Here is a 27,430-nt window from a genome sequence, read left to right as displayed (position 1 = left end):
CCCGCCACCAAAAAAAAAAACCCCACCACCTCAACAACAATCTGTTAACTCCTGGAAAATTCCTCAAAGCGGCGGAGACACAATTGGAAGGAGGGAAGAGAGAGGAAGAGAGAGAGCGCTCTGCCCTTCTGGTCTAATGGACAGCGGGTCCATTATCACCCAGGTTAGCAAGGAAGAGGTGAACACGCCTCTGCAGGAGAAAGGTAAAGAGACCCGCGCGCACTGCCCTCCCCGAGGGGCAGGTCAAAGACGGGGCCGGGAGGGCATCTTCTCGGTGCCCACCTCCAGATCGCCAAGAAACGGGGCTTGGCGCCACTTGTTCCCATAACGCGCCACCTATTCAGCTTGACAGATCGGTGACAAGGGAGCTTAGGATCGCCTTGCGCGCGTCAATAAGCGGGTGTAGCGGGGTGTTGAGGGAGCCTGCGCGCCCTTCTCGGACGCCGCCGGCCTCAGGTTCCGGTGGCAAGAAAAGAAGAGTGGCCAAGCCGCTTTTCTGGCGACGCGCGCTTCCTCCGGGTGCCCCCCCCCCGTCTCCCCTATATCGATCCACGATGCAACGCCCTGGTGCGTGGTCGGCCCAAGAGGCAGGAAACCTGTCCGATTTGTTGCGCCCAGTCCACCTCTGCGCCCTGGACACGGAGGCACCGAGGTAGCGAGCGCGGCGCGTTGCACACGTGTATGTGTTGTCTGTGTGTATTGGCTCTCGAAATAACCGCCTCGCCCCGTGGGGGTGGAGGGTGCCCTGAAATGCTAGCTTGGCGCAGTAGCTCCTTCGAGTTTTTATTTCCTTAAGGGCTTTGTGGGGTGAGGAGAAAAACTGGGTGTGTTTTTTTGGCGGGGTCCTACTGTATTTCCCTTCCCGTCTATATTCTGGAACCTATAGCTTTCCTGCCCCCCACCCCGATTTCCTCGCTGTGTGTGGCATTATTGAGCGAAGAGGAAGCTGTGCTTCGGCAACAGGCTTCATTAGGGAGGCGTATAAGGCATCCTCTCATTGATTTTTACAAACCAAAAAAACCCCCACACCCCATATCCTGGATGCATCTCCCTCCATCTTTCCCTTTGCGTGTTATGGGGCAGTAGTTGTTGCTTTAGAGCATTTTAAAGCGAAAGTGCGTTTTTCACCGGCGATGTTTTTTTGGTTGAGCTGTTTGCTGCTATGGGAGATTGGGAGCAGGGGAAAGCCCCCTTTGAGCAGGTGTGGGGCGGGCTGCACCCAGACTTGTGCCAGGTATTAGTAAACACACGTCTGTAGGAGGAGTCTTGTTTGATGGCGCCAGAGATGTTAGATAGGGAGCTGTTCCCAATTCAACATTATTTCAGGATTGAGACTCAGGGTGGCTCTCTCTTAACTTCCTGGAGATCCAGAGATTTTGCCTGACTTACTAGCAAGAGCAGCATTTTCTTGACCCTGGGTGTTGGCTTACACCTCCCTTTTTTCCATTCTAGGTGAGGCACACGTGGGCTCACTAGATAGGTGATTATGAAGGAGTTGCTCTGATAGGGCTGAGGAAAGATGCCATTCCTAGCACCCTCTCTCGGTGCTGGGTGAGTTGTAAACATTGCTGGTGGAAGGTGGGGGGAGTGGAATAGCCCAAGATGGTGTGAGTGTGGTGTGGTGTTTTGCTAGCTGCTTTTAGCTTTTCTCCCACTGCTTCCTGGTGATCTTGGCTCTGTCGGAAAGGAAGCTGGCTGGCAAGGTTAAGAAATCCTGAGGCCTTTTCACTAAGAAATTGGGGCATTTCTTGGGTCAGATGTGTTGGTGGCGGGTGAGAAAGGGGATGCTGCTCCCCCATGCTCATGTGCCCACTTGGACCCATCTGCTTTCGGCCATCTTTAAAAACACAACAACAACAACACCTTCTGGCTGAAGGCAGGTGGGGTGAGTTGGGCAGAGCCAATGCCATTTAGTAGAGAGTGCTGAGAGAGATGGGCCAGTGAGCTGACCTTGGTGCAAGACAATATTTGTTCTGAATTGGGGAGGCACAGGAATTTCTCTTGGGCTACTAAGATATTTGACAGTGGGTAGTGGTGGTGCAGAAAAGGGTCTGCAGCAACTTGTAACTCCCTCAGCCAACTTTTGACCCAAACAGTCACACATTATAGCCCCACCAGGGGGGTCAGTAAACGTCCTGTTTATGCTGCCTGCCTGCAGCTCCCCAAATGAGGTGGGGGATGTCATCATGTACTTGGTAAAGGTAAAGGGACCTCTGACCATTAGGTCCAGTCGTGACCGACTCGGGTTGCGGCGCTCATCTCGCTTTATTGGCCAAGGGAGCCGGCGTACAGCTTCCGGGTCATGTGGCCAGCATGCCTAAGCCGCTTCTGGTGAACCAGAGCAGCGCACGGAAATGCCATTTACCTTCCCGACAGAGCGGTACCTATTTATCTACTTGCACTTTGACGTCCTTTCAAACTGCTAGGTTGGCAGGAGCAGGGACTGAGCAATGGGAGCTCACCCTGTTGTGGGGATTCGAACCACCGACCTTCTGATCGGCATGTACTTGGTAGGGGATGATAAACGGCTGGTGTTGTGTGTATGGTTTGATGGGTGAGAGGTTGGGCATGAGCAGGCCTGTGTGACAGGGTTCTGGAGTGATATCAGCTTTCCTTTTCATTGGTGATATTTTGCAAACGCTCTGTCTGAAGCAAGAAGGTAGAGCCTAAAGCTGGCGGTTTAGGCACAACAGGGATGGAACAGAAAAATGCATCCTGGCAGACATGTATTTGTGGGACAGTTTATGGTAATTGCAGGTTGGGAGACTGCTGTGGTGCTTAGGTCTTATTTGCAAGCTTCCTATAGGTTTCTGGCTGGCCACTGAGAGAAGATGAGATGGGCTTTTGGCCTGATGCACCTAGGCTCTTCTTGTGTTAACTGTTCTGAGCAGGCAACCAAAATGAGGGCTTTATCTTGCCACTGTATGTGGCTGGCCAGTTGTGTTTAGCTTGTGCCACACTACAATCTGTGGGGTACTGAGTCCTAGCACTACAGCTGCCGTATACTGAGTTAAACCACTGGTCCATTTGGCTCAATGATGTGTTTACAGGGATGGTCAACGTGGTCCCCTCTGAATATTGGTGGGTCCTTAAGCATTCATCAGCACCACCCTGCATGGCCATGGTCAGAGCTGATGGGAGTTGTAGTCCAAAAACATATGGAGGGCATCATGTTGGCTACCGTAGGTCTACACTGTCTAGCAACAGTCCCAGAATTTCAGAAACAGATTTTCTCCAGCCTTTTTTTTTGAGAGGTCAGGGGTTGAATCTGAAATCTCTCTGATGCAAAACATGTCCTCTGCCCTTGAGCTATTCTTCTTCCCTAAAAGATTGCCCATGAACCTGATGTGGAACAAAACAAAGAGAGGGAAGAGGCTGTAGCTCAGTGGTAGAACACCTGCTTTGCATACAGAAGGTTGCAGGTTCAATCCCCAGCATCTCCACGTAGGGCTGGGAATCCCCACAAGGCTGGGAGAGCCACTGCCAATCAGTGTAGGCAATGCTGAGCTAGATGGGTCAAAGGTCTAACTCATTATAGGGCAATTTCCTAGATTCAATTCCTGGCATAGAATCAGAGAACCATAGAATTATAAGGTTGGGACACCGAGTTCTGAATCTCAGCTAAAGCATCCTTGACAAATGGCCAGTCAGCCTCTGCTTAAAAGCATCCAGTGAAGGAGAGTCCACCACTTTCTGAGGGAGTCCATTGCACTGTAAAACATTTCTTACTGTCAGAAAGTTCTTCCTGATGTTTAGTTCGAATCTCCTTTCTTGAAACTTGAAGCCATTGGTTCAGGTTCTACCCTCCAGAGCAGGGGAAAACAAGTTTGCTCCATCTTCCGAGTGGAAGACTTTTAGATATTTGAAGATGGCTGTCATATATCCTCTCAGTTTCTTCTTATCCAGCCTAAACATACCCAGCTCCCTCAACTGTTCCTCATAAGGCTTTCTTTCCAGACCCTTGATCATCTTGGTCACCCTCCTCTGCACATGTTCCAGCTTGTCAATATATCCTTCCTAAACGTGGGGCCCAGAACTGGACACAGTATTCCAGGTGTGGTTTGATCAAGGCAGAATGGAGTGATACTATTACTTCCCTTGATCTGGATGCTATACATCCGTTGATGCAGCCTGGAATTGCATTAGCTTTCTTTGCTGCTGCATCACAATGTTGACTCCTGTTAAGCTTGTGGTCTACTAAGACCACACGTACTACTGGCAAGCCAAGTGTCCCCCATCTTATATTTCTGCAGCTGGTTTTTCCTGCCCAAGTGTAGAAGCTTACATTTGTTCTTACTCAAATTCATTTTTATTAGTTTTGGCCTAGTTCTCCAATCTGTTAAGATCATACTGAATCATGATTCTGTCTTTTGCAACATTAGCTAACCCCAGTTTGGTGTCGTCTGCAAATTTGATGAGCATCCCCTCAATTCCTTCATCCAAGTCATTGATAAAGATGTTGAACAACAACCGGCTCAGGACAAAACCCTGCGGCACCCCACTTGTCACTTTTTCCAGGATGATGAGGAACCATTAGTGAGCAGTATTTGGGTTCAGTCAGTCAATCAGCTACAAATCCACCTAACAGTTACCTCATCCAGCCCACATTTTACCAGCTTCTCCAGTTAAAAGAGTAGCGGGGAGCAGGTGGTTCCTGAGGCCCTGGAGAGCTGTTCCCAGTTAAAGTGTGCAGTACTGGTCCTGTATGAAGCAGTGACCTGCAGAGTCATGTCTAGACACAGGATCTTCAGTAAAGGGCTCAAAGGATGGTTCTGCTTCCAGTGCAGACACTGATGGTGGCAGATGGTATGTGTGTTAATTCACCTCCAGATAGCCCAAACGTTCTTTATTTAAAAGCTTTGCCCTATTTTAGAGGATTGGCTGTAAATCTAAATGTCACATGAACACAGAATATAGCAGACTTCTCTTATTGCCCACATACAGCCCCCTTGTTCTTGAATCTGGACCTGCCAATGCGATTCTGGTTTCCAAAAGTGCCACACAAAGTCTGTAGTAATGAGATCAGAGGAGACGCCCAAGAGGCCACACTGTCCATCCAAGCGGAGCTGGCTGTGTTTTGTGAGTGGAACAGTAGCTGACCAAAGAGACTCTTTTTGTAGGTTGCCCCTTAAGGAGCCTGTTCCAAAGGGGTGTGTGTGTGTGTGTGTGTGTGTGTGTCCAGTGGTGGAGCTTCATGCTCCAGCACAGGGGCTGGAGAGCAGACGGGGGCAGGGCTGGCGGGCGTCCTGGGGGCAGGGCACCCAGCACGGGCGGGGGGGACAGCAGAGATGGCACCCCACCAGGATTGCGCTGCCGGGAGCAGTGCGCTCCCCCTGCACCCCTCTTCCTCCGCCAGTGTGTGTGTCTGTCTCTGTCTCTCTGTGTGTTTTAAAAAGTACTTTATGAATTTTAATAGGGAAGTGCCCATGTTTGTAACTCCCACTCAATTCCTGTTCTGTTTCCTCTTGCTTGACCAGAAAGTTGTTTAATGCCCAGTTCTGTCTCCCACCTTCTCTAAAAGGTGATTAATCATTCAATACAGCTCTTTTACCTGCTTTCATAAGTCATTCTCTTTCTGTGTCTCAGCCAACTTTCAAGCCTCTGGATGAGCTTCTGTAGCCTGTCTTCCCACACCACACAAATCTAGCTCTCCGAGTAGCTCTGCCTTTTATGCTGACTTATGAGTTGTGGCAGAATTCTGTGCTGTTGCACTGCAGGCTGAGCTGCAAGCCAGGAAGTCCCCAGTTTGAGTCTGGCCTCTGCCACAAAGTCACTAGAGGGCCTTTGGGAAAGGCCTCTCAGCCCCTCAGGGTCTGTCCCTACCTGCAACAGTGAATAGCATAATACTGAATTAACCTTGCAGGGGTGCTGAAAGGGTTACAGCTGAGCAGAGCATGTGAAGTACGTTGAAAGCGCTATGTTAAATATTATTTTAATAAATTATCAGATGGGGTGGAGGAAGCTGCTCTTAACCTTCCACCACGATATGCTAGTTTATCACATGCCGTTTTAAATGTGAAAGGGCATTAAGCTACAAGCTCCTCCTCTACATTCTGAAGCAAGCGCCCCAGAGTCCCACCATGTCAGTCTGCAGCTTCATTCTACGCAAAGTGTGTAAGGATAATAATAACCTGTGAGCCTCCCTGAGACCTGCGAGCATAGGGTGGTACATAAATTCAACAACAACAACAACAGCCCTCCTGCTAAGTACTAATGTCCTAGGCAAGTTGATGTTGGAACCCTTAACTGATTGAATTAACCTCCCGTCTCAGCCCAACCTGCAGGAGATGATTATCTGCACAGTCGCAGATTTCATTGAGAGTGTGCCATTTTCCCAGCCACAAAGTCCAATATGGAAAAAATAAAAATGTTGCTGGGAGATACGTGATAATGCAGCGGTTGACATACTATGTATGGGCATTTCCCAGCTCGGTACATGGCAGATGTTTGGGACTATGGCCCCATCAGTCCCAATCAGCATGTCCATTTTGAGCCCAAGGCTGATGGGGGTGGTATGTCAAAACATCTAGAGCAGGGATAGGCAACCTAAGGCCCGTGGGCCGGATGCGGCCCAATCGCCTTCTCAATCTGGCCCACGGACGGTCCGGGAATCAGTGTGTTTTTACATGAGTAGAATGTGTCCTTTTATTTAAAATGCATCTCTGGGTTATTTGTGGGGCATAGGAATTAGTTCATTATTATTTTTTTCAAAATATAACCGGCCCACCACATGGTCTGAGGGACAGTGGACTGGCCCCCTGCTGAAAAAGGTTGCTGACCCCTGATCTAGAGAGCATCAGGTTGAGGAGGGCTGAGAGAGTTCAGCATTCTTCTAGGTCTGTTTAGGTCCGAGTTGAAGAACCTGAGGTCCAGCTCCGAGGCCCTTCTGGTGAAGTTACAGGGAATCAGGCAGAGGGCCTTCTTGGTAGTTCTGTGTACCCTGTGGCAAACCCTCCCATCAGATGTCAGAGATAAACAATTACATGACTTTTTGCAGACATCTGAAGGCAGCTCTGTTTCAGGAAGCTTTTAATGTTTGATATTTTGGTGTGTTCTTTGATATCCTGTTGGGCGTTGTCCAAAGTGGCTGGGGTACAATATTATTATTATCATTATCATTATCATTATCATTATCATTATCATTATCATTATCATTACCTATGAACCTATGGATATTACCAGACTACAGCTCACACAGTCACTCACCATTGGTTGTGTTGGCCAAGGCTGAAGTCCTACACAGTGTCAGAAAAGTACTGTACTTGGTTGGGCAAGGCTGCTGTATTTCTAAGCCCCAAGTATAACTTTCACTTTTGTTTACCAGAGCATTGAAGGTTTCTGTTTCCATTAAAACAAAGGAATGTGTTCTCTCTCTCTCTCTCTCTCTCTCTCTCTCTCTGTGTGTGTGTGTGTGTGTGTGTGTCTCCTTCAAAATATACCAAATAGCAGAAGCACAATTTTATGTGCTGTTTACTAAATAGTAGTAAGTGCTTCTCACATTCTCAAAGTAGTACATTTTGTATTTCATAATTCAGTTCATTAGTATGGCAAATATTTCCTTTCCCCCACAATATGCCACCCCCACCTGCCACCACTGTCATGCCTTCCAAATCTTCAGACGATTGTATCTCTGATTGGGATGGTCAGGGCTTTGTGCTGGACTTGGACTCGTGTCGGGTAACTCCTATCCCCTTGATCATGGTAATTTGGTCTCCTCTTCCTTTCTCAAGCCAACCAGGTCAAGTGATGGGCTGGGGGAAGGATGTGTGTCCTTGAAGGGACCTTTTCAAGGGTCATGCATGTTTATGTGAGGCAGAAAAACTGTCAAAAGACAGTTGCTTCTTTCTATCTTAAGCTGCCTTTGCCAACCTCATTCCAGGGCTGGCCAGGGGTGATGGGAATTGTAGTCCAAAACATCTGGAAGGAACTGGGCTGGCAAAGGATTAAATGATCTTCCAGACTTGTTTACATCCAGCCATTCTCTGATTATTGCATTCCAGGAAAAATGATATTTGCATCTCCTTCTATGGGGATTTTTATTAAGAATCTGGATCAGTGCCTTTCAGGCACAGTATAATAGTAGGGGCTATTGCCTAAGGCCAAGGAATTGAACTGGATAACACCCAAGATTACTACCAATTCTATTGATAGTAATGAACAGTTAATAGATGCAAGGTCCATGTGGGTATCTGCAAAGGAACCAAATGGACAGTGCTCCATGCGATAAACCTTTTGTAAACCTCCACACAGATTGCGTGGGTTTAAACCTTAGAGGTCTGCCACACAAGGAGTTGCTTTTAGAAATTATTTTCATCCTTCATTTCTTTTTTTTTTAAAAAAAGATATTCCACTTTTTCTCCAAGCTCAAGGTGACACACATGGTTTTCCTACTCCCCATTTCATCCTAACAACACGCCTGTGACATCAGATAGTATGAGAGCTAGGGATTGGCCCAAGGTCAATTAGAACCCTGGTCTCCCAGGTCCTAGTCCAGTATTCTAACCAGTACACCACACTGGGTCTCGGCTTATGTACAGCTTATGACATGCCACTCCACTCACATGAATTGCATCGTATATAAATGGAATCTTTGTTGCTTAGGGCAAATTTGCAGACCACCTGGGCACATGGTGGACTGTTGGGAGTGGCTCTGCTCATTGGCACACAGTGGTCAGCAGGCACCCTTTTTTGTTTGTGTGCCCAGCACTGTGAGATGAGAATTGAATACGAAACTCATTCTCACATTCATAGCTCAGCATTGTCTACACTGACAGGCAGTTGGGTTTCCAGGATTTCAGATAATAATTTTTTAACATTTGAGGTGGCTAAAGGCAAACTGCTATTCCATCTGACTCATACTGAAGATGGGAATGATAATATTGGCCTGCCTTACAGGACTGTTGTGAGAATTACTTAGAGGGTTTGTTTGAAACCCTTTGAAAACGTGAAGTATGCTATTAAAATATTTAGTACCACTATTATTAGACATAAGTAGAGCAGCAGGAATCTTGTGAGGCATCAACAAACTCCACATTCCTGTGAGTCTTGCAGCACTCTTTAATCTCATCCCTCAGTAATGCAGCCTTTTGGTTTCCCAAATGTCACAAATGCGTAGTATGACAAACTCAAGATTTTGTTCACCAGCAAGCCCAAGGACTTGACTGTCACCCAGAATACTGAGAGAGTGGGACTCTTTTATTTCCCCAATTTAATAAGTAGCAAAGGAGAGAGACCCTCTATACATCCATTAAACAACACTGGCACTCTCTTTCTTTCTTTCTTTCTTTCTTTCTTTCTTTCTTTCTCCCTCCCTCCCTCTCTCTCTCTCTCTCTCTCTCTCACACACACACACACACACACACACTGCTTCTCTACCCTGCTAAGAATTCTGACTGTGGAGCATGAATTCTCAGGGTTCCTTGACACAACGGTTGCTGCCGTGGAGTGGTCAGAGGCCTAGTAAGCTGGATCCATTTGCTTATTGATTTATTTATAAGATTTCTTACCCTGCCCTTCAGCATAAGGTGGTACGGTACAACAATTGAACGTACAATTATAAAAAATAAATAAATTCAATGATAAAACACAGCTTGTTGAGTCAGAAACTGGGCTTGCCTGCTTTTATGTCTGAAGTGTGAATGATAAAGATTTTGTTTTCTTTTGAGGGCACAGGCTTTTGTCTTCTAAGGAATCATTATGGTCACCTGCTTTGCGTTCTGCTCTTAATGGGATATTGCTTTAGATTTGCATATTTCACTATGGAGACATAATTTGACATAGTTCTCTGTGGTGGTGCCACCTTTTCTTTTGATTTCTTCCCCCCCAGAAACAAATTTGTGACATCTGCTGAAAAAAGTGGCCATGAGCCAGATGTGGAACAACAAAAACAAAATGAAGAGAGGAAAGGCTGTAGCTCAGGAGTGGAGCACCAGGCTTGCATTCAGAAGGTCCCAGTTTCAATCAGTGTAGACAATGCTACTCTAGATGGACCAGTGATCTCACTCTGCATGAAGCAGCTTCCTATGCATCATTTTGTTATCCAGCCTGAGGAAACTCAATGTATAGCATCCACACCATCCTCTTACAATAGCAGTATTCTGGTTAGTATTGGGAAATCGGAAGTGATTTCTCCCTGGTGATTTATTATTATTATTATTATTATTATTAGGATCAGATGTTACAGCAGATTCTGAGTTGGGATGTTGTTTCTCAACCAGGATGGCAGGCAGTGGGGAGGTGATGGAGCTGTGCTTTTCTTTTTGCGGTGTGTATGTGACTGTTTCACAAGTGTCTGGCCAGCGACTGACACATTGCCTTGCATTTATGCTTCAGCAGCTGCTCAGTATTCAGGCTTTGAAGCCCCAGCAAATATTCAGGTGGTGTTTTGTATTCATGTTACGCATCCCAGGTCTCTCTTTTTCCTTTCTTTTTTAAAAGGCTGTATAGGTGGTTAGCTGAAACTGCTTTACTCGGCCTTCTGGTTTAAATACAGAATGTTATTTTAACACAAATTCCCCAACAGCAGGGGCTAAAAAGGTTGTGCTGTTTCCTTCCGGTTGCCCTTGACAGTAAAAAGAACAACAACCATGTTGTTGCAAAAATGAGGACCAAACAGGAAGAGGGATAGCCCTCCCCCTTGCTGCATATTTACAATGTATATCTGCCAACCAAAGAACATGGTGTACCTAATAAAATATGCCAAATGCAGGGATGGTGATTAAGTATACAAGACAAACAGTTCTCGAGATTGCAAATACGCTGGCATAGGAACAATGTGTCACCTCTGGATCAACATGTCCAATATTGCCATTCTGCCTTCTGACATCTCACTGCTTGTCCTGAAACACCATTTGCATAACCTGCAAACTACAAGTGGGCATTAATGCATAAGTCACTAGGGTAGCCTGATGCTGTTCTTCCCCTACTGCTGATCTTTCTGTACTTCTGTACTCCCCCCCCCCCCCCCGTTAAAGACACTTGCTGCAACTGAACCTAAAGCCAAACCTCATGTAGATGTGCCCCCACTGCTTTATGGGGTTTAGGTGGCAGGCAGCTACTCTACACACAGGTTTGCTGCTGTTCAGAGGTGCCAACTTGTGCCAAAGATTGAGGGGCCCAGATCACGCGCACGACATCACGCGCGCAACGGGCTACCAGAGGGTGGAGCTGAATGCAGTAGCCGGCAGCTCCTCCTCTCTCACACTTGGCAGCCAGACCTTAGAGCTACGCTTGGCACCGCACTCGGCCTCCTCTGTCTCCTGACATTTGGGAACATTGGGGGCGTGTCTAGCCCCCCCTGAAAATTATTGGAGAGGCCAAAAGAGCTCAACTCCCTGGAGTTTGTGCCCCTGCTGCTTTTACATCCATTTTGGCCCTCACTGTGGTGGTAAACCGGCAACTGAACTGTGCTCCATTAGCCCGCACATGGGAGCTAACATAACTTGAAAGCAATTAATTAATTAATTAATTAATTGTGCATGGAAAGCTAGCTTGTCTGAGAGAAGTGTAGGCTGGAACTCTTCACCTTGACATTTAGTTGTCTTTCTGGACATATATTCCCCCCCACACACACACACACGAAGAGAGGAACGCTTAGTCATGTGAGCCTGCATCTACAGCCTGAAGTGGTACATCTCTGCACCCCAGCTGCGTCCCCTCAGTGAGAGCTCTGAGATGCAGAGAAGCAATACCCTTTTCCTCCTTCACACATGGAAGATAATGTATATGAGCGCAACCAGCAAGAGATAAAATTGCAAGACGTGTGTTACCTCTGGCTAGTCCTTCCCTCCATTTTTCGTTTGTGTGCATCAACCTTACTCGCTAAAAGAGCTCCACACACCATCTTACATGCAGCAACGTAGAGCCGACGGCAACTCTAGATATCTGAAGCCGTGTCTTGTGCAGATTCTTGGTTCTCTGATCTTGCAGTATTTGAAAGGCTGTCCCCCTCTTTGCCTACACTTCACCCGCTTGCACCCAACTTCAACCTCTCCCTCGTGGCTACTGACTAATCTTTGGAGAATACCTGTTTTTGTTCTTCACATGGTGTTGAGGCAGTTGTTAAAAGTAAAGGCAGAGGAACCCACCTTGACGCAGGGTTGCAGGACCCTTCATTGCGGCTTTCATATAGCTGGCTAAATAGATGGCTCAGATGCCAGTGCTGCCCTTGTCCATCCAGCTCAGATTTCTTCCCCACTGATGACCATAAGAAGAGCCCTCCTGGATCAGGCCAACAGCCCATCTAATCCAGCATCCTGTTCCCACAGTGGCCAACCAGATGCCTATGGAAAGCCCACAAGCAGGACATCTCTCCCTGCTTGCGATTCCCAGCAACTGGAATTCGGAGGGCAATAACACTAAAGGTAGAACATAGCTATTGGGACTAGCAGCCCACAGTCCTCCAGGATCTCAAGCCAAGGGGACCCTTTCCCATCACCTGCTGCTGCCTCTTTCCTTTTTAAAACTGAAGGTGACAATAATTGAACCCAGGACCTACTACGCTCAAGGCAGGTGCCCTGCCAGTGAGCTATGGTTCTTCCTTTGCATCTCGGCATGTTTCTGGAATACCAAGAGCTCTGTTGGTTGGGACCGGCAGAATTGGGGACCTGGAACAGCAGGGAGCTGAAAAGGCAGCGACTGCAGAGATGGGGATTGCAGGAGGGCCTGCCAACTCCCTGCCCCCTTGCACCTCCTTGCCTGGCTGGCTTCCTTGGCCGCTCACTCCCAACCCACAGCTTTGGTGTCTTAAGATCCAGGCCGTTCCAAGAGGAGAATCTCATTATCTGGGGCCCGGATTATGGAGCAGGAGCTGCTCACAAGCACAGGGATTAGATGTGAAAGTGAATTTAATCCAGAACCTTGGCAATGGCATGTGATTAAAAACTCCTCAAGTACTCCAGGTGCCTGGAGCAAGTGTGTGACAGGAGAGAGATTGGCAGGTGGCAGGAAAAGCGAGACCATATTTCCCATCTGCCTAGACCCAGAAGAGGATGTTTGTGTGAGAAGTAGGAAAAGAAGATGGGGTGGTTTGTGTGATTTGTTGTTGTTGTTGTTGTTGTTCTGATAGGCAAAAGGAAGGGGCCCCTGCACCACATCTGTTCCATTGAAAATGCCAAAACCTTGGAAATAATAGCAAATATTTGAATCCTGGCAGGTCTTTTACTAGGTAGGATTTGAGCCTTTTTAGTTGGTTTGTTCCTTCACTGCCCATCCCACCCACAAACCCTCCTCCCTTACCTAGATTGTATCAACATCCCACCCTGCGGCCCCTCTGGTCCAGCATCCTGTTCTCACAGTGGCCAACCAGATGCCTGGGGGAAGAAGCCCTCAAGCAGAAACCGAGCGCAAGAGCCTCTCCCATCTTGTGGTTTCCAGCATGCAGCATGCTTGCCTCTGATTGTGGAGGCAGAGCATAGCCATCATGGCTAGTAGCCATCAAGAGCCTTCTCCACAAATTTGCCTAATCCTCTTTCAAATCCATCTAAGTTGGCGGCTGTCGCTGTTTCCTGAGGAGTGAGTTCCATAGTTTAACTGTTCTCTCTGTGAAGCAGTGCTTTATTTTATGTGTCCTGAATCTTCCATAGTTCATCTTTACTGGATGTCTATGAGGTGTCGGATGACGAGAGAGTGCACAAAACTCTTCTCAGTCTGCTTTCTCCACACCGTACATAATTTTGTAGTTCTCTGTTGTCACCTTTTCTCTAACCCAAAAGTCTCCAAATGCTTCGACCTTTCCTCGTGCTCCATGCCCTCGATCATTTCAGCTGCCCTTTTTTGAACCTTTTCAAATTCTCTGCACTCCGTTTGGAGGTGACACAGCCTGAACTGTATGCAGTATTCCAAGTGTGGTTGGATTTCTACCAGGTTTGCTTTTAATGTTTAATGTATCATAGTATTTTAATATTCTTTTGGAAGCTGCCCAGAGTGGCTGGGGAGGCCCAGCCAGATGGGCGGGGTATAAATAATAAATTATTATTATTATTATTATTATTATTATTATTATTATTATTACCATGGCATTATGATATTGGCACTTTTGTTTTCCTTTCCTAGTGCTCCCTAGCATGAAATTCACCTTTTCCTCAGCTGCTTTCATCCATTGACCATTCTGGTTCAGGGCTGATGGGAGTTTTGGAGTCACATCTGGAGGGCTGCAAGCTCCCCATCTGTGTCAGAGCAGTTGGCCTGGCTATATTTGGCACCTCCCGCCTTCCATCTTCCTCTCTAGTCGGCCAGATGCATGGACCTCTCTAGCTGACAGAACTGTGGCCTGCTTTTGGTGATGGGTTGATTTGGATGTCTTCCAAGGACCTGTGGCTGATTCTACTTCCCATGGTTTATTCTTTTCTCTCTCAGAATGGCAAGTGTACGTTCTTGACCTTGTGCGGGAAGCCACAGCCAATACTGGTTCCATGGCAGATGTGTCCTTCTCATGCACACGGTTGAAAACACACCTGCTCTGCGCACGTGCAAAGTGTTTATTTGGTGTGCACCTTAAAACTACGACCCACAAAGGGGAGGGAAAGCAAATATCCCTTGGGCCAGGAAGCTCTTGTTGTTAGTGTCCCCTCTTGAGATTTTAAGACACTTGCAGGAGTTTTCCCACTGTGTTTAGGGCACTTCTGCAAAGGACCAAAGGGATAAGATGGACAAAGTGCAGAGTATATTCAACAGTGGCCCAATCTGTACCATGTCTCGCCTGCAAGATTGAGTCTTATGGGCAGGGCTGTGGAAAAATACCTCTGAAGCAGCCAGGCCTGGGAGCGGGGAGAATAAAGACGAGGGTTTGACAAGACAGCACTCCCATCTTATTTATATTTATCTCTGTTTCCCCCCCCCCTTCATCCCCCTCCCCTCCTTCTCATGCAGGTGCTCAGAACCCATCACCTTCCAAGAAGCCCAGGAACCGCAGCATCTTCCAGTCCCTCTTCTGCTGCCTTTGCCATGACAACTCGGAGCCTATCCCTGTCAACAACAATGCCCCACTCCTGGTGGAGGAAAATGGATCGGTGCCCAAGGTAGGCCCCAGCTGGCTGGCAGATCACTTGCTTGAAATGACCAAGGGAAGGGTTAAGTATCTAGTGGGGCAGACCAGGGCTGGTTTCTTGGGCGAATTGACATTTTAGACTTTTGCTGGATCTACTTTGGGGGGTGTTTGTCTGTGTGTGTGTGTGTGTGTGTGTGTGTTTAACCGCAACCCCAAGATCTACCAACCAAAGCTGGGTGCAAAAGACAGCTTTGGAATTAAAAAGCAGGGGGCCTTTGAGCCTAGGAATTAGTTTTCAGCACCAGAAGTGAACGGACCTCATAGCCCTTTCGCACAAAAGTTCGTTTCTGGTTAGCTTCCTTCATTTTAGCAGCCTAATTTAGATGTTGCCATTTTTCTGTTCTTGCTGATAAACATTTGGGGAGTAAGAACCCTTGTCGATCCTCTGCAGATGACCCAAAGATCTACCATTCAATCCTGATCTGCCTTCTGCTCACCCCTCCCTTAGGGCAGCAAACTTGGCTGATTACAGGAGTTCCAAGATTTTACAAAAAGGAACATTGCCTCCCTTTCCCCTCCAACTCCCAGGCTTTGCTTCTCCCCATCCATTCATAGTCGTGATGCTTTTTTAAATTTCATTTTGGGCAAAATTCCCAAGCCTTTTGAATGGATGCAAATATTTTCAGTGTCAAAACCATTCAGGCCAGGCTGCATCTAGGAGAGTGCTTAGAAATCTTAATGGGCTTGGTCATGTGGCATGATGAAGCCCCTGCGCACCTCGCAAGAGACTTGGAGTGCACATTACAGATCATTTAATATGCATTAGTTACCCTTTTCCACACATTAACTGGCCTCTCGTCCTTGCAGCGAGGGCACTTGCATTCTACAGAGGCAAGGTTTCTACCTTGGTACCCCAGGCATCGGGGCAATAGACCTTTACATTTTCCTTTGCTGTAGGAGCTGAGGCCAGCTGAGCTCCTCTTGCCCATTTCCACCCCCCTGCTGGCCCTGTCACATGCCCTCTGCACTCCCTTGCTGAGCTCAGCAGGACTTCCAATGTGCCACATGACAGGTAAGGGAGAGGGGGGCAGGTGACAGGATGGGGGGAGAAGGAAATGGATGAGAGCCCCAGATGCAGCTGCCTTGAATTTTAAAAAAGGAGAAGCAAGAAAAGTAAGCGTGTGTGTGTGTGTGTGTAGGGCTAATGATTAAGAAATGCAGAGCTCTCCAGTTACACAAACACTGTGCAGACATTTTATAACTATGGAGTATGAAAACAGACAAATAACCGATGAGCTACCCCCAAAGGAATAAACACAATTTGCTGCATGTGAAACATGCAACCTTTGGTGGTTCTCTTAGGCAAATCCATGACTAGCTTTTGTCTGTTTTTAATCTTTGTAGTGCTCTGATGTTTTAAGGATTCTTAACTATTGGTGTAACACGGAGCTTTTGCATTTATAGAATCATGGTATTTGGAAGGGGTTCCAAGGTTCACCTAGTCCAACCCCTGCAATGCAGGAATCACTGCTAAAGAATCCCTAACATATGGCCATCCAACCTCTGTTTAAAAACCTTTATTGAAAGAGAGCCCACCCCCTTGGTTAAGTACTATTTAAGCCCTCTTCTTGTTTGTCTTTTTGTTTGTCCAGGTCTGTCGCTGGGTTAGATTTCCTCTTTTCATGAAGCCAGGGGCCTAAACACATGGCAGGCTGTTTGGGTTAGGTTGCCAGCCAAGTTAGGAAGAGCACTGGTGGCTTTGTTAGCCCAGCGCTGCTGAGCTACCAACTCCTTTCAAACTGGTAGTCAAAAGTCCAGTGGATTCTATACTAGAGCATCTTGATCCTTGTCGCTAGTGCCCTCTGGTGCCCAGTTGTGTAATTGCAAATGTTTGTGCTTTGTTTCAGAGCAGATCCTACTCCCACTCCAATGTCACCCCAACACAGCTCCTCCTCCTCCTCCCCAAAGTAAAACTTGTGGCTGCAAGTTCATAAGATGGGGAATGGTTTGGATATTTTTTTTAAAAAAAGATGCTCCAGTCCCCAGTCCCTTTATCTTGGTGCTACCTTGGACTCATTGCTTTCCAGGAGAACTGTGTCCAAGGTCTTTATACCAGCCACAGCATCCCTAAATACTGATTTGAAGACTTGGGAGTCAGCACAGGTTCTGAGCCCACCATCTCCACTGCCCTGCTAGCTGCCAGTTTCCCTTGCAGCATGACTCTGTGTCCTGCACTCCTCCTCACAATATTTTCTCTTGTGTGTGTATGTGCTTCTGCAGGCTACTGTCAAATACCTCCTGCCAGAAACCAAGCCTCAAGATTCCAGCAAAATCTGTGTGGTCATTGACCTGGATGAGACATTGGTACATAGCTCCTTTAAGGTTAGTCCTTTCTCAACTGTTTTGCACACAAACACCCCACTGCATGCTCTAGTCCTTTGTTGACTCTCCATCCAGACAGCTTTATTTATTTATAAATTTTAAGAGAATTTATAATCCACTTCCCCACTATTTGGAAATCAAGGAGGTTCACATGATTATCCTCTCCTTAGTGCAGAATCCAAGACACCTTTTAACTCCTGCCTCCGTCCCTTTAATGACTAGCACCCCCCCTTCCTCTGCTTCCCAAGTTTAGGAATAAAATCCAGAGGTGTCACTCCGACCTTTCTCTTCCCTAATCCAATATTCTCATCCTTCTGCTCCAGAGATAGGTGAAGCACCTACAGAATGTGTAGCTCCATTTCTCAGCTTGCTCATCCTGAGTTGCACTGCATTTTAAGTGCATTTAAACCTAGCTGCCTTTAGTTTCATGATATAACCAGGCTGCACAATTTGATATTTCCCAGGTAATGGAATCTGCCGTTTAGGTTTGCAAAATCTGGAAGGATTTTTTTTTTGGCCTTTACCCATTCTCCTACCATGACAACATTTTTAAAAATGTGATAGTTTCTCTTTGTTGTAAGCCACCTTTTGTTATTGGGTAGCATATAAATCCTTGGAAGTAAAGGCCTCTGGATTCCTTTCCTGGCAAACCCAAGAGCCCTGGTTGTGCTTTGCCCAGAAACAGCCCTGGCTACACTATATGGACCTTGTGCTGCCTTTCAGCTGCTGGTTAACCAGCTGCCACAAGCTCTTCTGGAGCAGTGGGTAAGGCAAGGGTGAGGAACCTGTCCCTCCAGATGCTGCCAGACTCCCACCACTGCTGACCATTAGCTCTGCTGGCCAGGAGAAGGCTCCATTTACCACTCTGTAAGAGAGGAGCTATCTTCAGTTCCTGCTGCCAAAGATGTGTGCTAGTGCCAGTTGCCCTGAGAGACGGTGGCAGGTGGAGAGGAGGTATGGTGTGAGGGAGCAAAATGGCTCACTTGCAGGAAGACCAAAGTCTAGAGATGGCCTTGTTGCAGAAACCTAAGCTTATATGATGAGAGAGTACGGCTATGAGAATCAACCCTGGTAGTGGGAAAGATGTGAAGAGCAGAGGAACCCAGCAGAGGAGGTCTAACTTCCCAACTCTGTCCCTTCCCAGCCGGTGAACAATGCAGATTTCATCATCCCAGTGGAGATTGACGGGGTCATGCACCAGGTATGGATGCTGCCGGGAGAGCCTAATGGGTAAAAAGAGGGGTTCTGGTATTGGCAGTGCTATTCTCAAAAGGGGGTTGCTGCATTTCATAGCTGATGTTGAATCACCAAAGGTGACTATGGGGCAGTCGTTGGTATGCAGCGCTCAGGAAAAGGAAGGAAACCGCTTGGGGGTCAGTTGTGGTGGAGGATGGGGCTGAGCTTTTGCACCCCTTTCATTCATGTTTGCCATCCCTACTTAGAAAGGCAGTGGCCAGGTTCAAGTAATCCAGGATAGGCTGTGAATACTGCAGTCAGCCTGTTCTCGATTACTTGGCCTTGGAGGCAGCCAACAGCACCAGCCAGGATGGATACAACAGCTCCGTACCATCAGCCTTTGAAGAGGAACTTATCCACTGAAGACACTTTTCAGGTGCTTTGAATGGTTCCTGGGTGATCTAGACCAGCCACACCATTTCATATCACACACTTTGTATCTCAGAGGGGACATCTGAGTGCAGCATGTTGAAATGTAGGAAGTAAAGGAACCTCTTGTTCTGATGTACCAAGTTGCCCATGCATGGCAGCCAGCCCCAGAATACTGGGTGGAATCAGGATACTAGATGAAAAGTCATAGAGTATCTTGTCTTGGGATGTGTGAGATCCTAGAGTTGGATTCCAAAGGCTAACAAGGACCTCTAGAGCCAATCTTTCATGTAGGCCTGGATAAACTATCCTTTGCAGAAGTTTCTCCAACCTGTATTCCTTTCTGATGTCCACAAGTCATCTTGATAGTTCACATCAGTTGTCAACCTGTCCTCAAATACTAAGAACTAATATTAAATCTGTGTTGTATCCTCCTTTTCCAAATTCTTCCCACTGAAGCTTTGGAGACTGGCTGTTTTTTGTCGCACTTGCAGCCAGACATATGTGTTTTGGACTCAGGCGTCTGTACCTGAACAGCCGCATGCTGCGGTTGAGTCATCGCTTAGGGGACAGACCACCTGCCCCAGATTCAGTCCCCATCATCTCCAGTCTGCAAGGATAATGTGACAAACACCCCACTCCCCAAGCCACTGCCAGTCAGAGTACGGAGCACTGGGCCCAATGGACAAATAGCCTGATCTGGTATAAGAGGCGCCTTCCTAAATCTCTGTGTGCTCCTTGGGCAACTTGTTCCACCAGCCAGTCTCTTCTTCCACTCTTGGGGGTGGGGATTTCTGATGCTCAACTTAAACCTTCTGAAGAGAAGAACAACATGGTACCCGTGGTATTCACTAGCCAGGAAGACTGGGTGGGGACTCCCCATGCTTCAGCTAACTAGTGAGCGGATTTGTGCCCTGCGACCCCACCTCCATACTCTCCCTTCCCCTCCCCAGGTGTATGTCCTGAAGCGACCGCATGTGGATGAATTTCTACGACGGATGGGCGAGCTCTTCGAGTGTGTGCTCTTCACCGCTAGTCTGGCAAAGGTGAGATTCTCCTCCTCCCACCTCCACACTGGAAAGGGTGATTGTTGACTTCAGACTCCTCCCCTGCTCCTGCCACACCCATGTAGTGGGCTCCATTGGGGGAAATTGAGGCACTGGGAAGAAAAAGCAAGCTGCATTGGGCAGGCAGCACTGATTTTTCTTCCGCAGTGGATTGTCGAACAGAAATACAGAGCCCTTCATCCCTACTGTAAACTGGAGTAGAGAGGGTTAGCCTCCCATCCAGGATTAGAGCTGGATTAAGTCGTCAGGAGAGGAGGACAACTTTTTAAAGTGAGTGCATTGCAATAAAGCATTTGGAGGAGCTTGAACGTAAAACATGAGCACTCCGAGGAAAGGGTTTGCAGCGATTCTTTTCCTCTAACCTAGCCCCCGTTCTTCTACCTGGGCAAGGGAAACTGGCCGAGAACCCAGGGAATACGCACACTTACCTGCTGGGATGGGAGAAACGGAAATCTAATCATCAGAGGAAGGTGAAGCGGGCTTCTGTGGATGCAAGTGGAGCCGTTCCAATCTGTCCCATCCCTTGCAATAGGCACGCACACCTGAGTGTGGTCAAACTGACTCTCCTTCTCCTCCTAACCCCAGTATGCAGACCCCGTGGCTGACCTGCTGGATAAGTGGGGAGCCTTCCGTGCCCGCCTCTTCCGCGAGTCGTGCGTCTTCCACCGTGGAAACTACGTCAAGGACCTCAGCCGCCTGGGCCGCGACCTCACGCGGATCATCATAGTGGACAATTCGCCTGCTTCTTATGTCTTCCACCCAGATAATGCTGTAAGTGGCCAGGTAGCCATCAGCTTCCTGGCTTTTGCTGGCAATGCGAGCGGAAAGAGGGGGTTGTGTAGGCAGAAAACTAAAAAAAAAAAAGCTGTACAGGCTCACTTTCTCCACCCTCCTGCACAGAGCTGCATGCTAGAGCAAAGCTTAAAATATACAGGTGGAGAACAGAGCAAGGGGGGACCTCAATGCGATGGTCACATGCCCATTCTTTGGGATGACCTCTCGCACTTCACTGCAGCGCTCTCCCTTTTCCTCTTCACCAAGCTGCTTCCGTCCAGCTCTTTTGGACTACAACTCTCATTGGCTGCGGCCGGTGGGAGTTGGATTACTAGGATCACAGTATTTATTCAATTTATATCCCACCCTTCCTCCCACAGGAGCCCAGGGTAGCAAACACACCTGTAAGAACCTCATTGAAAAGCATTTTAAAAATAGCTAAGAACAACCACACACTCTCAGCCAGCGGTTGCCGGAACCAGCATATTTCAGACATCAAATGCCTGGGGTAAACAGGGATGTTTTAAAATTGCTCCAGAAAGAGCTGGAGGGGGCCAGGTTGGCAAAAGCAGCACTACAAAATTCCCCTTACACTTGGGCAAACACAGTTTATGCAGAGCTCCCTCAACAAAAAGCTGAGGGAGACTCTGTGTGTCTGGGCTGCTCTTGCACTAGGCTGGCATTCTTCCATTCCCACAATGCACCATGATGGGGAGAGTGGGGCTCTGCCTCCTGGTCTTGGCCCCACTGTCTGCACACTGTGGCAGCCAGAGCACTCTTCTGGGCTCAAAGCATGCCTACCTACAACTCATTATCATTGTTATATGTATCACGTACTTGCCTCCTAACCGCTTCCCTTCTCCCACCGTGGCAGGTGCCTGTGGCTTCGTGGTTTGACAACATGGCTGACACGGAGCTCCTGGACCTGCTGCCATTCTTTGAGAGACTCAGCAAAGTGGACGACGTCTATACAGTGCTAAAGCAGCACCGGACTAGCAGCTAGTGACCGCAGGGGAGCTTTGGGCAGGGGAGAGGAGAGGAGGGGCGTTTGCCCGTCTCAGCTGCTTCCCTTTCATTGAGCAGGACAGCCTGCTCCTTCCCTCAGCCTAGCCCCTGGCAGCCTCAACGCACAGTGCAGAGCACAAGAAACCCTGCAGGGGGCGTCATCAGAGAGCGCTTGTTTCCGTGGTGCAGCAGGACAGGACCCCTCTCTCTCAGTGTCCGAGTGTGATCTTCATCTCCAGAGAGAGGAAGCCCCTTTCGACGCTGTGTTTTTAACGGTTTGCCCCCTTGAATAATGGGCTGAGGAAACTAGGACCTCAGCCCAGTTTTCCCTGCCCCTCTCATACCAAGTGGGACCAAACCTTTGGTCCTTTCTCCTCCAATCAAGGGGGGAAACCAGAACCCTACCCCATTCCCCTGCCACCAGGTCGGGGGTGCTACACAAGAACCGGTCCCAGGTACCCACTGCATCTCGCCACTGTTTGCATCTTCTCCTCCTGTTTCTTTATTAGGTGTTGAGGCCTAGGTTTCTGGGCTTATAAGTGTCCCAGCTCTGTTTGTGGTGGTGGCGGCCACTGACTTGACTGGAGGCAGGGAGAGACCCCAGGTGGGAAGTATCTGAGAGAAGTTGGGATGGGGAGACGAAAGAGAACAGGCAGGACTCAGGATAAAGATGTGGGGAAATACAAAGTGGATTGAACATTTAGAGGGACTCTGTTGCATCTTGTCAAAGAGAGAGGGCATTTCTGCTTCAGAAAGACAGGCAAAGCTGGTGGGTTTCGGCTGAACGTTTGAGGGGTCCTAAACTGGATGCAGCTTATTTGCCATTGCTGAATAAGTTTTCTCCTTTGGGGTGCATACTGGATTGGAGTTGTTTCTCCCTCCCCTTGGTGGAGAAAATCCTGATTTGGAGAGGAAAATCCCAAGTTTTACTTAACTTTTTGGAACTGGTAGCAACCCAACAGAGGGGGAAAAGAGATACTTGAGGAGCGAGAGGGAAGAAATTGGTGTGTTTGGGGAGGAGAAAAGCTTTTCTCCACTGAGACGCAAGATAAAACTAGCTCTGTCAGTTTTGTCAACAGGGCCCTGTGACAGGTGCCTTGAGAGGGGAGGGAGTGACCAATCCAGTGGTTATACCAGCCCCAGATCACCTGCCTTAACCCCATCCTTCATTCTATCTGGAGAGAATGCCTGAAGCTGTGATTTCTTAGAGCAAGAGAAAGATGGTTCACAATATCAATCGCTAGTAGAGAAGGGGGTCTGAGATGAGAGATTGTGAAGATGGCTGTGAGGAAAGTAAGCGCTACTGGTTGATCTGTGCTAGGGAGGAAGGCCGCCACCTTGAACAATCAGGTTTGACCCAGAATAAATTCTTCAAAGACTCTGAGGCTTAAGAGTGTGGGTTGGTGACACTGACCTGCAGTACCCATGTATGACTCACTCCAGTTGTCCTCCTTGATGCTTTTCTATATTCTACGCCAGCCCTCAGCTTTTCTTCCTTCAGCCTCTGGCTTTTCCAAGGCCTATTCTTCAGCTCCTTCAACTCAGCCCTTCCTGTGACCATAAATCACATATGCATAGGCCATACAGGGAGAGGGGTCAATCTCTTTCTCTGCCGCTGTGGGTTTATTTGTTTTCCTCTTATGCTGTAGTGCCTTCAAACCTTACAAGGCATTGAGGTGCAACTCTTGCCTTTGGGCTGTGGTTGGAATTCTCCTCCTGGACTTTTGAGGCATGTGGGGGAAATTGTGCCTTTTGGAAGTGATGGACCTGTTGGTATCCTAAAGAGACAAGAGTGGATGGACACACAATGCTGGGTTGTGGTGGCGGCTGGCACCTCTGTTTCCAATGCTTCACCGACAGTCCAGCCACTTCAAGTTCCCAAAGGTGGTTTTGGCCAAAATCAAGCTGGCCGTTCCTTCCCTTTGAACCATATTTCCCCCCACTTTGCCCAGCAGCTTTGAAAGCCTGTTTTTTTAAAAGGAAAGAGAATCTTTAAGTCAGAGTAGAATTGCCTTGGTCCTCTGCCAATCTGTTCTGCAAGATAATGGGATTTGCCTTGGTTTCTTTCCAGTGCCACTCTGAATTTGCCTTAAAATGTTTTTTGGATACAAGAAAACCTTGTGCCTTTTTTTTTTTTTTTACTATTGTTCTTGGCTGTTTTGTTAAGAAAGGACATGATGCCAGGGCTCTTCAGAGCCTCAGCCCATTCAGGATGGAATGTTTCAGGAATGGGGCAGGATTTGGCTCTCAGTAGTGGCTCCTGGAGTAGCCCGCTGAGTCAGAGCAAAGCGCATTGCTGAACCTCACTGCCAGGGTGCAAGCAAGCAATCCTTTGCAGCAAACTATGACCTTCTATTTAAATCTTACTAAATTGCTGTTGTAACATAGTGGAAGTACCTCATCACTGCCAGATTGGACATTATGGGGGATACTGGATGCCTAGAAACCTTTGAGCAGCAGGGAACCTCTGCCCTTCCAAATGCTGTTGGACTTCAATTCCCATCAGCCCTGGCCAATGGTCAAGGTAGATGGGAGTTGCAGTCCAACAACAATTGGAGGGCCGTTCCTGCTTCTAGCAGCTACTGCAGGTGTGGGGAGCCTTTGTCCCTCTAGATGTTGCTGAACTACAACCCCCAGCATCCCTGGCCATTGGCCATGCTTGCAGCACCTGGAAAGCCAAAGCTTCCCCACACCTGAGCTGCTGCTGGATTTATCCCTCTGGAATGTGCAATGTATTGCCAAATTTAAAACCAAGCAATGAGAGCAGGCAGGAGGGAAATATCTTTTCAGAAAAAGTTTATTGTGTATAAAAGTTTTTTTCAGTGGAACAGTAAAAATAAGACTACCATAACACACACATACTCCGTTGAAATCCCAAGCGTCCCCTAGAAAGAAAATGTTCTTAAACAAAAAAAATTATCCCTCCTTTTTCTTTCCTTTTTGTTGCTTGCATATTTGTAGTGTTTATGCCAGTAGGATGCAGGATACCCATTATCCGTAGTCGCTCCTTAGGATGCCTGAGGAAGGTTGCAGGTTCTTACATGAAAAGCCCTGATTTGCACCTCCTAGGCTCATGGATGGATCGAAACAGCTCCCCACAGCCATTCTTTGTGCAACACAGTTCCCTCAGCATTTTAAATGTATAAATAGGTATTTTGAGAGAAAATGCACATTTAAATATGTATTTAAATAGTGAACTTTCAAATGACTTTTTTATTTAAATGCAAGGGTAAAATCATGCCAAAGTGGCACAAAACAAAATAGAGAAGATTCCTAGGCATAATATCTTTTAATCTAATCTGTACCAAAGTCAAGTGAAATTAACAACAAAGAGTTTGGTGGTACCTTAGGTGCTAACACTTTGTTGTTTTTACAGCAACAGTCTAAGATGCAAACCACTCTTGGGGCTGTGGGGGAATTGCGGCTGTAACTGAGTGCACCCTTTCTTGAGAGACATGTTCCATTTAATGCATTGGGGCTTGCCTCTGATTAAACTTCCATGGAGTTGCTCTACATGTCTCTTTGTTTTTGCCTCTGAGTTGAAGTTGCCACAAACACCTGCTCTACCCAGTGCTCTCCCATTGGAGTAGCTACATTTGGCCAAGTTTGTACCATCCGAATTGCATCAAATTCCACTGGCCTCTCCAGTCTCTTGCAGCGTGGTATGGCAGAAACTCTTCATCCTTCTGCACAGAACATTCAGCAATTGTTCTAGTCTGGCAGTGTTGAGGTGCTCATTTGTTCGAGGCCGTGAGTCACTCATGATCTGCAATGCCCAACAGACAAAATGCTCCTAGTCTGAGCTTCATCCAGACAAGCCCTCTGTGTGGGGAGTTGCCCTGGGCACCCCCGCAGAAAAAACATATTTTTATTTTTTACAGAATGTGGAAAGAAGAATTTTAACTGGGCACATTTTTAGATTATATAAATATGTATAATGTGTATATATTTTAGGAAAAATGGAAAATAAAAAACAATGAAGCGGGATGGGGGGGGAGGGAAACCATCTGAGGATTTTTATAGCTGTATTTTTAACAACGTTCCTGGGAGATGGTGATTGTTTTTGTGTGGTTGGTTGCCATTATTCTTGGTGTAAAAGGTGCGAGTGATCTTTGCCCATGAGTGGACACCTCTGTCAGAGAGTATGCTCCCCCTTCTCCAAACGCCTGCCGATTTCCCCTTCCTCATTTTTAACACATCAATAAGCTCAGCATTAATTAAGCTTAGTTCGCCAGTAGTTAGGATAAGACACTTATTCCACCTTTAATTTGTTTTTCCACCTGCATCAGATTATGGAAGATCCAAACCTGTTCACATCTCCCTTTCCCTGTTTCGCTACAGACACATTCTCTGTTTCTGTCCATCCACCTCTACCCCCTTCTCACTGGATGCTAGCTATTTACACCAAAAATGATACTTGCGGAGGTAGTAGCTAGCAAGCCCATCCTTACAGGGGAATGGCTTTTGCTCAAGAGTGAAGCTATTCTCCTTTTCCCATTAAATTGCACCCCTCTCTCCTCTCATTTATTTTCTTCGCAGCAAAGGAGAGAGAGTAGAAGAGTACCAAGGAACCTGAAGCCCTCCAGGCATTTCTGAACTCCGACTCCCATCATTCCTGACCATCGGCAGTGCTGGCTGGGGACAATGGGAGTTGGAGTCCAGCAAGAGAGAATCACAGGTCCTCATGCCTGGGGCAGAGATTCAGTGACAGCAAGCAAGTTTAATGCAGTATTGGGGAAACTCCATGCTTTATTGGGAAAAGTAAAAGCTGATAACCTTTTCAGTGCCAACCTGGAAACTACAAAGAGCCACAAGTTTTCAACTAGCCATGTCACTATGGCTCATTTTGCCCTCTTGAGTTTTCTGGGGTGACAGAGAAAGTTGTCCCATCAGATTCTCAGGCCACAAGCTTCTTATTGAAGCTATGCCTTACTGCCCTCTGGAAGGTCCTTAATGCAGGTTGGCAAGGGGTAGAATGTGGCCCTTCGGATGTTGCTAGACTACAACTCCCATCATCCCTGGCTATTGGCTGAGGCTGATGGTAGTTGGAGTCCAACAGATTTCCCCATCCCTGCCTCAATGCCTAGCTCCCCCCCGCCCCATGAGCGATTGCCTTTGGAGGAGGAGATGGAGATCCTCTCCACTCACACCTGTTCAGACTCATGCTGTGTATCTTCTGTTGACCACAAGCTGATCTTTTTTAACAAATGGAAGAGAGAGTGTAAGAAAATCACAATTCCAGATCAAAAGTGCCTTTTTGTGTGATTCAAACTGTAAAATAATCTTTAAAGAAAAAAAATTACAAACTCATGAGAACAGCCTCTTGTTTTTTTTTCTGTGTAACCTAAAGCATAAGCTGTTGTTTCTTTGCTGATCATGGGTGATAAGAAGAAATGCAATACAGGTAAGGGAATATCATTTTAAGAGTGCAATAGTCCTTAAAACAGGATTATGATTTAGGGTTGTTATGGTTACTGTCTAATTTATACGTCGCTTACTTGCCAAAAGGGCTTCTGAGCAGTTTGAAAGTATAAAGCCAGTTATGAAGGTTTGTTTCCTCACACTTGAACATTCGTTGGCCAACTATTCCCTCCACATTTGAATACTGGAA

The 27,430-nt window shown here is 47.3% G+C and overlaps 1 protein-coding gene across 1 annotated transcript; it reads left to right on the top strand.

Annotated features, from left to right (window-relative positions):
- CTDSP1 (CTD small phosphatase 1) lies at nucleotides 1–27,129 on the top strand. The gene is made up of 7 exons (XM_079969465.1): nucleotides 1–203; nucleotides 14,869–15,017; nucleotides 17,267–17,368; nucleotides 18,513–18,569; nucleotides 19,927–20,019; nucleotides 20,626–20,811; nucleotides 21,689–27,129. The coding sequence occupies exons 1-7, from the start codon at nucleotides 137–139 to the stop codon at nucleotides 21,815–21,817; spliced, it is 783 nt and encodes a 260-aa protein (XP_079825591.1). The 5' UTR covers nucleotides 1–136; the 3' UTR covers nucleotides 21,818–27,129.
- The last annotated feature ends 301 nt before the right edge of the window (nucleotides 27,130–27,430 follow it).

The sequence above is a fragment of the Podarcis cretensis genome, assembly GCF_951804945.1.
Source record: "Podarcis cretensis genome assembly, chromosome: 1".
Lineage (NCBI taxonomy): Eukaryota > Metazoa > Chordata > Lepidosauria > Squamata > Lacertidae > Podarcis > Podarcis cretensis.
This window is presented reverse-complemented; position numbering and strand designations above follow the sequence as displayed.

What these genes read in the sequence shown, in the direction of transcription:
- CTDSP1 (XM_079969465.1), top strand. Translation starts at nt 137, where the DNA reads ATGGACAGCGGGTCCATTATCACCCAGGTTAGCAAGGAAGAGGTGAAC. An exon ending in TTGACGGGGTCATGCACCAG is followed by an intron (nt 18,570 to 19,926) that starts GTATGGATGCTG and finishes TCCCCTCCCCAG; the next exon opens with GTGTATGTCCTGAAGCGACC. An exon ending in TCTTCCACCCAGATAATGCT is followed by an intron (nt 20,812 to 21,688) that starts GTAAGTGGCCAG and finishes CCACCGTGGCAG; the next exon opens with GTGCCTGTGGCTTCGTGGTT.